Here is a 12,785-nt window from a genome sequence, read left to right as displayed (position 1 = left end):
TTCAACTTTGCTAATCATATATTTACAAAGTCAAAATTAGTTTTTAAATTTTATATATTATTAAGTAAAATTACCTTTTTAGTTTAATGTTTTATAATGTTTATAATTCAGAAATATCATAGGGTAATTATGTGTTTAGATTGTATCTTTTATACAATATTTGAGATAACATGTTACCGCAACATTTTTTGATAAAAATTGTATATTTATTTAATAGTTTTGTTTATACTCAGTATTCAGTGTAAGAGTTAACACTAAATGTCTTTAAAAAACAAAAATAACTAGTTATTTATCAGTAAAGTAACTATAAATCACCATTATTATGTATAATGCATTTCAGATCAAAGACTTATCTAAGCAGTATATCTTAGATAAGACTGAAGAAATGTATTTCCTTGAATTTGTGGAAGTTACTTAAATGCCATCACGGTGGAAGTCTGGCCTTTTAACCATATGAGCTTCCTCCTTAGTTAATTAAATAATGACTGTCCTTGTACAACTAATAAATTCAGAAGTATCTTAGGAACTGAGAATGAAGAGAGCTCATTCTTTTCCAGTTTGAATTTAGAGAGAAGACAGATGGAGACTGAGAAATTCGCCTAACAACTACATTAAATCTTGTAATTCATATGCTCTGTCTTACTCAGTTAGATTAGTTAGAAGGAGAGCTTAGACTTAACAAAGATAATGCCAGACAGCTAGTTAGAAGTAGCCATTATTAGTAGGGCAAGACTGAAGCTAAATGTACAACTAATTAGTCCTGAGTCACAGGACAGATAGTAGATCCAGTACAGGTGTTTGATCGGGAGCTGAAATATGGGTAGTATCAATATAATTAAGATCCTTGATTGAATTTTTTAAAATTCATACTGTGGAATAAATCTTGATGGTTTGGTGGGATGAAAGATGCAGGAATGCTCAGAAACTAAAGTGAATCAGTCTTGTGTTCTGAAATATTCTGGGATTATGTAGCCTTCTTTATCATAGAGTCAGAGCTATATCTGTCTCATAGTACCAAGCTTTTCAAACAGGTCTCTTTTCTTTGTGTGCCGGGTTTTGTCTTCAAATATTCAGAATTCCTTAGTGTGCAAGTTTATTCAAGATATACATGAACTATTCCTATTCATTCATGTATATTAGCAAGCAAGGCTTTAATCAAAGCTTTCTGTTATTGAGATTCTTTGTCTAAGATTTTCTTTATACTCTTTCTTTAAGACATAATTCACTAAAAACTTTGCTTTAATTGTATCAGTTATTTAAAAAAAAAATCATCCTCAGTTTCTTTACAAATGTTACTGTTTTTGTTAGGATGGACGTTTGAAGCCAGGAGATCAACTTGTCTCAATAAACAAGGAATCTATGATCGGTGTATCATTTGAAGAAGCAAAAAGCATAATTACCAGAGCCAAGTTGAGGTAACTATTCTATCCATAGGATGAAATGAATCATGTAGCATGTCTCCTTAAAATAGTAATTTACAATGTCGTAAGTACTTTAGACCCTAAAAGAAATATTTTAAAATAATATGTGAAACATTATCTTAGAATTCAATTGTACTATATCAATAATCTATTCATAAAGTGATTTCTTTTTAATGTTAGGTCAGAATCTGCTTGGGAGATAGCATTCATAAGACAAAAATCTGACAGCAGTCATCCAGAAAACCCATCATGTACATCCCTTTTACAAACGTCAGGATTATATGGACCTCAAACCTCAACATTTAGTCTTCTTTCTTCTCCCCCGGAAATACTAATTCCAAAGACCTCATCCACTCCCCACACTACAGACACTATTTTACCTTCTTTTAAGGAAAATCAGGTAATCTTAAATTACTGTTTACTGATGTAGTCATAAATCCTCTATGTTTTTATGTTTGTGATATACATATAGAATTTTAATTTTTGGTAGTACAGTTTGCTGGCAAACTGGTATTTCCTTGACAGGTCTTTTTTTTTAAGATTTTTATGCTGTGCTCTCAATCAATATGTACTTTTTCAAGTCGGTGTGTTGTTTGTCTGGAAAACCATTATCAGGAATGGCATCACAAAGCTATGCCTAGATATCACTCTAAACTATGTTAAGAATGTCATTTTTATTTTCAGACAGTCTATAATATGGTTCAGTTCATTATTATTTCTGTTTCCTGGTTGAAGACAAACAGTGTTTCTTTATGCTTCTTAGCTTCTTTTCTACCTAGTGAGGCTAATCTTAATCATTCAGTGTAGGTGGATTTTGTTCCTCACGTGTGGATGCTAGAATATAATTCACCCTAGCAGATGCACACAAAAGGGGGAGTTTCTACATCAAAATAAATACAATCAATAACTAGTTGCTATAGTACTCTAATAAGTCAAAGTTATAAAATAGAGTATCTATTCTTTAAATTTCTGTTAGCTGTAAAGTAAAATAGGAAATTCAGGTAGGCTTTCAGTCAGTGAAATATAATTTGTCAAAGGTAGCTTCAGTTTCATGTATATGCTAATCAGATACAGAGTAGAAGATTTTTCATCAGCCCCTTACACTTTTTCATTTGTGGTTATAATTAACCTTTACTAAGACAAAGTACGTGGTCTTATATTTTGTTGTCCTTGGATGGTAGAGCTGAAAGCAGTCATTACCTTCAATTCTGAATTTGTTTGAGGATGAATATACCAAATTGTTTGAGGTTTTATATATATTTTTTGACTGTTGCTTTAATCACTTTATTCTTTTTATGGTAGCATGAGCTTCTAGTCTGGTCTTTGACCTACTTTAGAAAATGACATTTCATATTCATTTTCTTTCATAGTTGAAAGTTGGATACAAGAAAACAGAACAGACTCCTATTACCTCTTTGGACCACAGCTCTGTGGATATGCCTAATACAGGTAAATGCACATTTAATTCCTCTTTCCTGTTATTTTTTTTTCAATTACTCTCTCTCTCAATGAGGAGTACATAATGTGACTTAATAGACTTCAAAGAAGGATGCATTAAGTCTTTTTTTTCTTCAGTGAATAAAAGAGCAAAATGAATGCATTGTGTAGTGGTCCCTGTTAGATTATGACTTTTATTGGAAATTTTCCTGAACAAAGGGTTGAAATTTTCAAAGATGTATTATCATAACAGGGTGTATGAAGCTGTAATAACCAACGAACTGTTGAAACCAAGTAATGAAAACTCTTTTATAAATCAAGATTAGGTTGCCTTGGCCTTTAAGTGAAATACTGGCTGGTTTGGCTCAGTGGATTGAGCGTTGGCCTGCGAGCTAAGTGTCGCTGGTTCGATCTTCCAGTCAGGGCACATCAGAGAAGGAAAACTCTGACTCCAAAAAACCTCCGCTGCCTTGCGGCATACCTCTTCAGGGGAAAGGCTAAGGGAGTAAACCCCGACAGAAAATCCGGAGCCGGAGTCCCTAAGGCGGTTGGACGTTGTAGTCAACACCGGCAACTCCTGCGGCGCACCTGAAGCCAAGCTGTATTGACTCCGTCTTTCCCTTGGACCCTTCAGCTGCGAAGAGAGGGGGGGTCTGCTGCATGGGCAACAGCAGACCCTCCATATCACCCTGCCCAGGCTCTGTAGCTTCAGCTTCACTGGAGAGGACACTCCAGCGTCATCGCAAGATGTTGATTCAACACGGGAGGAGACAGATACCATGTCACTCCCGAGTCGGACTGCACAGCCATTCTCGGCGGTGCAGATAGACTCTTAAGAAGCTACACCATCGTCTCTCGAGACGGACGGCTGCCAACAATATTAAATGCACCTTTCAGAAAAATTGTAGAAGGGAGAATGGCTTAAGTATTTTGGGGTGGGGTTTTTTTTTTTTGAAGATATTATATAGATATAAATTTAAAAGACCATCAGTATTGTGAATTCAATATTATTGGTTTTTAACTACCATGAAATGATTTACTGACTGTTTAAAATAATAAAAGACTGTAAACTACCTTGAGGAAAAGTATTTTTATCAAACTGTGAAGTGTATATTGTCTCAAATATGAAGAAAAATTAGTCCCCTTAAATTATTTCCAAAAGTTAAATACAACAGTTAAAAAACTATACAGGGTGGGAAGGTTTACAGTTGTTTGTATGGAAAATAATATAATAATTAATAATATAAGAATAAACTTTTGCATACTCAGCTGTAACCCTTTTTACTTAGTGGAATTTATTGACTCCTAGAAATTTTATTAGTTTATTCTCTTTACATAGTTAATTTTTATTCTCTTGATATAGTATTTTTATATTAAACTGTGACCCCATGTGAGGGAAAAAGATAAATCAAAGAAGCAAACAATGGTGAGGACACATTTATGTAACATGGTTTTAATATTGAAAGTAATTGAACTACTCGGTGCTTCTTTTAGCTAAAATTTATTCAGTAAGCATTTACTGAGTATGTCATGTGTAGAAAACATAGTACAGTAGGAATTATGAAGGCATTAGGATATTTTCTGTGAGATGTTTAATAATATATTGTGAAATAAAACATGGGGTTAAAAACCTTCATTGTTCAGATTCGAGGAAGAAATGTGTGTGTGCGCTTATGTGTATGTGTGTTTATTTTATCAAGGAACTGCAGTTTGCAGTACCCTGTGTGAACTAGCACAGGGTAGGGGTGCTTTTAGTGCCCTAGGAGCATACTCTGCTCTCTTGAGGATGACATATTTGAACGAATAGCATAAAGCGCAAATGAAGTGGACTAAGGAAAGAAAGTCATCAGTGGCCTGAGTGATGTAGGAAAGGCACCATGGTTAATCACTAGGCTCTGGGTGGAAACTGATGTCACCGGACCCTAAATGCCAGGTTCTTGAGTCTCAATGTCATAGAGAAGAGCGCTGAACTCAGTACAAGATCAAGCACATAAGAGTTTATTGAAAAGAGCTTGTGCACAAGGGACCTGACCAGAAAAGAGAAGTTGAGCTCCCGAGGGGTCCTTGTGGATCACTTGTACAGGGCCCTTGGGGTGAGCATGGGGCTTGGGAATGAGGATGAGGTCAGCTGTCACATGATCATCATCTAATGGCAATTGATCCATGGGCAGTGGACCATTCAAAAGGCCTGTAAAATAATGCTTGCACAGTATTCTAGTTATCATTTCCTTGACAAAACAACTTTTTTTGCAGAACATGGTGTTCATAAAGGGTGTTATCATCATACATTCTTTCCTTTAAGGATGCAGTCAGGTTAGTTTCAACTATAGAATATTATGGAAAGTAAGGAGTCATAGTTGAGTCCCTAAGATGGAGTGTTTTTAGTCAAGAGCGAGTCCAATGTTACCCCTATCCTGTCTCACTTAGAGGTTCAAATCTTTGCTCTCAGCTGCTTAGCTATGTAATCTTGAAATAGTTGCCTAATGGGATTGTTATGAGTATTAAACAAGATCATAAATGTCAGTCACTTAGCACTGTAATTGGTACATAGTATAAGTTGAGCAAATTTTGCTGTTTTTATTAATATTACAGAATTTGCTGACTAGAATGTAGCTTAGATAATATTCTAGAACCTGTTTTTAGAGCAGGAGTGAAAGTTTTTATACTTTATTTAAATTTTGCATATTCCCTTCTAGCTCTAAAATTAGGACATAATAAAAGATTTGTCACAATAGACAGAATTTCTTTGCAAAAGTCCCATAAAATACAGATCTTGAAGGAGGTGGGAAACCTCAATTGACAAGTGAAGGTAGGAAATCATCCTAAGTGAAGGAAGCACCATGAGCAAAAGCAAGGAACTAAGGATGAGCTAGAAGTCAGGTAACCCTATGGGGCAGATCTGAATAGAGCAAAGGGATCTTGCAATAATGAGAAAATTGAAGTAAATTTATATCAGTGACTATAAGAAACAATGCTAGATTTTATAATAGAAAAATAATTTAATGAAAATATATTTGAGTGATTGAGCTGTATATAAAGTGAGTATTAAAATACCATTAAAATGGAACATTTTTCTGGGGTAGAAATAGCATTGATTTAGTCCCATTTTCTTCCACATCGATATAGTAGGCCAGATGTTTCTGGGGGGGAAAAGCAGTCAACCCTAAATTATCTATAAGTAACTTACATACATTGTGATGTGTCTGTTATCAGTGCTTAACTATAGATTGTTCACAAATTATATCCTTAACCATGGCATGTAGCCTACTTCAGCCAGTTGGTATTTATTCAAAAAATATAGATGAGTTTTAATGTTAACCTCAACAAAAATAAACTTAGTGAGTCAGATCTACCCCATTTCCCATCTCAAAATCATTCCAAAGCGTAAAACTGGTTAGGAATGTTTAAATCCACATTTTTTAAACTATTGCATTATATAAACTTTTTATTTCAGAATCCAGAGTTCTTTTTTATTGCCATCAGCTGCATAACACATGAGCTTCTGAGTTAAAAGCATACTAAAGGCATTACTACGGAAATTAGTAAAGAATCATTGCATAGAGAGATACTATCAACCCTCTATGCTCATTGCATCATTATTTACAGTAGCCAAGATTTGGAAGCAGCCCAAGTGCCCATCAGTAGATGAGTAGATAAAACAGCTGTGGCACATGTACACCATGAAATACCACTCAGCCATAAAAAAGAAGGAAATCTGACTTTTTGCAACAGCGTGGATGAACCTGGAGGGTATTATGCTAAGTGAATAAGCCAGTCAGAGAAAGACAGATACCATATGATTTCACTCATATGTGGAATCTAATGAACAAAATAAACTAACAAAATAGGAACAGACTAAGGAAAAATTAAAAAACTCAGACAACAGTATGGTGATTACCAGAGGGAATGGAGGGTGGGCAAGAGAGGAGTGGGTAATAGGGGGATAAATGGTGATGGAAGGAAATTTTACTTTGGGTGGTAAACACACAATACAATATACAGATGATGTGTTATAGAATTGTACCCCTGGAACCTGTATAGTTTTATTAACCAATGTCATCCCAATAAATTTGATTTAAAATAAATAGGTGAATGAATGAATGAATTGCAAGTAGAAAGAAAAAAGAAGAAATGCTATCATGACTTTGGCTGTAGCATAACACAAGCCTTAAGTCTTCTGCCCTAAGGCTTTTGTAATTGAAACAAAGTAATGATAGGGAAAAATACCCCTGGAGAGTTCATAGAATTAACCAAATGGTATTGATCCTATCCTTATAAAACATTCCCTTTCTTCTGTTCTTGAAAAGAGAAACAGGAAGAGAAGATCCAAGAGAATAATAAGCCGCACTTTGAAAAGTCTCACTCCCTGAGAGAAGAGCAAAGAAATAGAGTTTGAGGCTGAAATTGAGAGATGCCACAGGCAAATGGGGAGAGCTGTCTGTGAGGGGCTTTTCGGGTCAGGCCACTCGGAATTACCAAAGCGTGCTGGGTTTCTGCTCAGATCCTCCTGCGGTTTTGCTTCAGAAGTAAAGGGGTAGGGGAAGGTTGGCAAAAAGAAAGTGAGATTTAGTTAAGCCATGATGCATATTATTAAATGGAAGGTTAGTATAATTTTACATTGAATCTCCTATTTAAATACAATGTCTCTGTGTCAGTATTCATAGCAGTTTTCTGTGATTTTGATTTTACCTTTACAATGCCTTCAAGTTGGTCTGTTTTATTCTCCCTACTGTACAGAAGAGAAAACTGACAGTGAAGGGTAGTGACACATTTAAGAACATTGACTCGAGGAGTCACAAAAAGTAGAACCCTAACATGGTCACCTACGAGCTGTGTGATCTCGAGCTAGTTTCTCTACCTTTTTGGACCTGAGTCGGCCTCTTCGTCTTTAGGATGGGAACGATAACACCTTCATTGTGGTTATTTTAAAGATTAATGAGCTTATATATGCAAAGTACTTAATGCACTGCCTGACTAAAAGTAAGCATAAATAAGAGCTAATCTTGTGGTATTTCTACTGTTGCACAGCAAATTTTTAAGCTTAGATATAGAAAACCGTAACTGAGAGTGCATGTCTAAGCGGGTGTGGACGGTGCGTGTGTCCCTGCGCCTCCCGCTGTCTGCCTGATCTCTCTCACCTCCACGCCTCTCCAAGGCTGTATAGTCAGGCGTGAACTGCGTGTGCATGCCCAGGGCTTGGCTTGGTCGGCCACCCTAATTAGCTTTACCTAGTGGGAGTGTTTACCCTGGCTGGTTTGGCTCAGTGGATTGAGCGTCGGCCTGCGAGCTAAGTGTCGCTGGTTCGATCTTCCAGTCAGGGCACATCAGAGAAGGAAAACTCTGACTCCAAAAAACCTCCGCTGCCTTGCGGCATACCTCTTCAGGGGAAAGGCTAAGGGAGTAAACCCCGACAGAAAATCCGGAGCCGGAGTCCCTAAGGCGGTTTGACGTTGTAGTCAACACCGGCAACTCCTGCGGCGCACCTGAAGCCAAGCTGTATTGACTCCGTCTTTCCCTTGGATCCTTCAGCTGCGAAGAGAGGGGGGGTCTGCTGCATGGGCAACAGCAGACCCTCCATATCACCCTGCCCAGGCTCTGTAGCTTCAGCTTCACTGGAGAGGACACTCCAGCGTCATCACAAGATGTCAATTCAACACGGGAGGAGACAGATACCGTGTCACTCCCGAGTTGGATTGCACAGCCATTCTCGGCGGTGCAGATAGACTCTTAAGAAGCTACACCATCGTCTCTCGAGACGGACGGCTGCTGACGAGTGGGAGTGTGTCTTTATCGTAGGTAGGTCAGGCATTAAGCTGAGTCATCGTCAAGCCTCACAAGTCCAAACCTTAAAAATGAAAAGTAGAGTTTGACTTCTCTGCTGTTTGGTCTGTCAGATGACCCCACTCCATGCTCCTCTTTTATGCCACACTTGCGGTTTGGTAGAGAATTTCTCTTAATGTTACCGAACCAAACTGAACTGAATCAAACACGGGTCTGTGCCCCCTGATACACAATGAAGCCAAACACTGACGGCAAGGTTTGCAATGGAGAAATGAAAGCCATTGTATCGGCAGGGCGCCAAGCAAGGAGAGTGGAAAGCTGGTTCGGCAGTTACATTTAAGAGGGAAAAAAATGCATATGGCATTTTTTATCCCATGGTCAACAATTAGGTGTCACATTAATAAAGGAAACTTGCTTTTTATCAGAATTGCAAAAATTCTCTCATACCCAAATCAGTCTTTCTCAACGTTTGATTCCATTTGAATCTAAAAGTCAGTAGCCATTTTTTATGATCTTGACACATATAAGCTATATTCAAGATTTTACATAGAATGTGAACGATGTGTTAAAGGTTTAGAGGAAGACTATTTATTTTCATATGCGCTTCTTATGTTCTTAGGAGAATGCAAATCATTTTGTGCTTAGAGACAGATGCTCTGAGAAATTTAAAAAAATTAAAACACTGCATAAAGATGTGACATTTTAAAAAGTTTTTTCTCTTCCTCTTGTTTCTATGTAGAACTAGTAAAATATCATTTAAAAGTGTATTTAGAATAGAGACAATTTAGCTATAAGGATTGACGTGTATTACAGGAATTTGTTTTACCAACTTTGGCATATTAAAACAAATAATTTTTTTCAAGTTCTAGTCCCAGATGGCACCTGGGGTCTTACTCATGCAACAGGGACAAAGGCTTATCTAAATAATCAGGGTAGATTGAGAAGGTGCTCTTGAAAGTCCATTCATACTACTTGAAATATAACCCTGCTGTAAAATAAGAAATAAGATTTTTTTTTTTAGTACAAGAAGTTACAAGTCTGTTATAGTTTATATGTAAACTTGAAACAATTTGCATTTTCAAGTTTTTCTATGGTACTTCTCATATAACAAAACCACTTTTGCCAGCCTAAGAAATATCATGATCTTTTTAAATTTCTCATGTGATTTTACTTATAAAAAAAAAAGACTTTTCAGTTTACAGTTAGTAAGGCATTGTGATGACAGGATAATGGTGGTAGGATGTATATTTGTCTTTTAAATTAATATTTCTGTAGGATTTAATACATAATTGGCCACTATTTTTATTTCATATCTTTTAGGACTCAAGTAAAACTGGTTTATATGATACATTTTATATTTAACGAAAAAGCCATGAAAACAAAAGTGAAAACTGCCAGCTGATTAGCCAGAATTATTTTTGAACAGCGGGAGCTCAGAGCACATCCTGTCAAATGAAAATTTCTATTCCAATTAAATTTCCAATTAACGTGCACCCTGTTGTCTCTCAGATACTGCTCCTGCCTGGACTGATAATTATGGACCACAAGGAAAGAAGATCTCCCTAAATCCCTCCGTTCGCCTTAAGGCAGAGAAACTAGAAATGGTAAATACTTTAAGTGTCCATTCTTCTTCCATAAAATAACAGCAAGGAAGGAGTTTCCTTCTTGGAGAGGATAAAGGACTGGAGCCATTAGTTTCTTGAAGAGTTATATATTTGCAATTAAATGAATGGCAGTTTGGATTTAAATTAATTTACTCATGTTTGAGTTGGGCAGTTCATGTTGTTCACTGGTACAAAATAAATAAAACCTTTTGTCGCTAAATTGACATGTAAATGAATCTGTTTCCTCCTGTGTATAAATAAGACAAACATGATATTTTACAATGTAGAATCGAAGGAAACATGGAATAAATTATGACAGTGTAGTAGACTTCATATGTAATAGCAATAAGTGCAAATAGGACTCCATTTGTTCAATTTTTTTAAAAAGTTAAGGGAAACTAAATCCTAAAGAATAAGGTAGTCAGAGGATCACTATTAAGAAGATGATGGCCATGTACTAAGGCACAAAATTATTGTCCTGGGGAGAGGAAAACATTGAGTGTTTCTGTATGTAAAAGACACTGAAGATGATTAAAAAGAAAAAAAAATGTAGGAAAGTGTTTTAAAACTTGTTTTTGTCAGGTTATTTGGGAGCTGACAGCAAAAATGTGCCATGTCTTCTATTTTTTAATATAAAAATGGATATAATGTTCAAGGTCCACAGCCTCTACTTTCCTGTCATATTTTGTGTATAATAATGTTTTGCATTTTAGGAAGAGCATCAATATCTAGCTAGAATCAATACACGTCATGTTTAATCCATATTCATACCTTTGCATGGTCCTATAGCAGAGCCCTTTTCATTGCCAGTTTGAATCTTACCCATTATTCAAATTCTGACTCATTCCAACTCCCCCATCCAAGACTTTGCTAACTATTACTAGTTAGGGCCAATATTGCCTTATTCTGTACACTTTGTGGTTCCTTATAATCTTCTCTGTATCTTGTCAGATCAGCGAGATAAAGTTTCTTCACAACAATGACTAGTGTACCTATCACTGTTTAAACACCTGATTTTTGCTTAGTGAAACATTGTGATTAATTAGATACTTGAAATGCCTTTTTTGATATTTTCAAAATCCTGAGTATTTTTTGCTAACTTGTACTCTCTATTTTTTGTTAAAATGTAAGTTCTGGCTAATGGCAAAGTTTACAATCAGTTAATATTAACATTTTCCAAAAATAAAGTGTTTGAGGTTTAAAAAGATATTTACTAATATCTAAAAATTAATAATTATTGTTTTTTTAATGATGTTCGTTTAATATACATTTATGGACATTCAAAATTTAATGCTAAGCATTTATCTGGTTAAGTAGAAAATTACCTAGCTAAAGACTACCTAGGAGCCTTTATTTTTTTACTTGGTTTAAATTTTCAGATGCATGATATATATTTTTTATATTTCTAATTTTCTTAAAGATATGAAAAGCATCTAAATTTGTATTGATTCTGAGAAGTATGAGTTTCTTGATTACTAAATCAGAGTTCCAGTTTTGGTTTTCCTTTTAGCCTAAGCAAATTGATTATTTTTTTAGAAAAATAAAATACTTTTCCAGCAAAAGAAGCTCACATTCTGTGTAAATTCAGCTTACTGACTTTTTTTCAAAATATTTTTAGTGACTGTATTTAGTAGAGCATTCCTTCTTTTCAGAGTTTGAAACTATTTTACTTAATAATTTTTTTATAAAATCCAAATTAGCATCTATCCACCCAAATATTTCCTAAGCTGCTCTTCCCTTTTTGGATAGTTGATTATTACTATAATAATATCTGTATCACTTTAATTTGAAATAGATCCTTCAATTATATTTGCTACTTTATAGACAAATTTAACTTTATCACCCATTACATTTTTAATATACTTCCTATTCAGTAATAGGTAAGGACAATGTGATCAAGTATTTAAAATATAATAAAGTTATATCTTTATTTCTTTATCTTCTATATTGCATGTAGTATCTAGAAAATTAGTGCTGTAATAAGATTTCACAAGGAAAAGGTGTTGGCTGATTATGTGGTTATTAATTAATTATCCTACTCAGTATAATTTTTAAGAAAGGCAGAGGGGTTAGAATTTGATGAAGGAGAGTAGCTATTACAACGTGTGTATGAATGGCATTGTCTTCATGAAGTCCTTTTTGTTTTTCCCAAGTAGATGATTTTATATCAGAATCTCCTGGAAAGTGATTTCTAACACTAAACTAGTTTTTTTTTTTTTTTTTTAATTTATTGTCTAAATAAATGATTGCCTCTTTCCATGAATACTCTGAGAAGTATTTTTGTAGGCAGATATTTTTTTAAAATAATTTCACCATAGTTATTTAGTGATATATTTTTCAAAGTATTTTTGTAAGTGCTACGTGTCTCATTTGATTCTAATGTAAAACTTAGAAATGGGTATGGTAAACATAACAAATAGAGATACAATTTATTAGTTGGCTTGAAGACACTTCTATACTATCAATATCTATATCTTTGTACCTGGGAAAAATGCTTTGGGGCACAGATGCCATTTTGCTGGTACTTACTTTACCTCTTGCC

At 35.1% G+C, this 12,785-nt stretch overlaps 1 protein-coding gene across 1 annotated transcript in view; it reads left to right on the top strand.

Moving 5' to 3' along the window:
- Positions 1-12,785, top strand: part of STXBP4 (syntaxin binding protein 4) — a 130,784-nt gene that overhangs the window by 21,436 nt on the left and 96,563 nt on the right. The window contains exons 5-8 of the mRNA XM_090257359.1: positions 1,309-1,415; positions 1,602-1,821; positions 2,792-2,870; positions 10,149-10,243. Coding sequence (XP_090113485.1) covers positions 1,309-1,415; positions 1,602-1,821; positions 2,792-2,870; positions 10,149-10,243 — 501 coding nt within the window. The remainder of the gene's footprint in view (positions 1-1,308; positions 1,416-1,601; positions 1,822-2,791; positions 2,871-10,148; positions 10,244-12,785) is intronic.

Source organism: Furipterus horrens, unplaced genomic scaffold, assembly GCF_987537825.1.
Source record: "Furipterus horrens unplaced genomic scaffold, mFurHor1.1.pri manual_scaffold_11, whole genome shotgun sequence".
NCBI classification, from domain to species: domain Eukaryota; kingdom Metazoa; phylum Chordata; class Mammalia; order Chiroptera; family Furipteridae; genus Furipterus; species Furipterus horrens.
The sequence above is the reverse complement of the archived record's forward strand: the minus strand, read 5'-3'. Positions and strand labels throughout refer to the sequence as shown.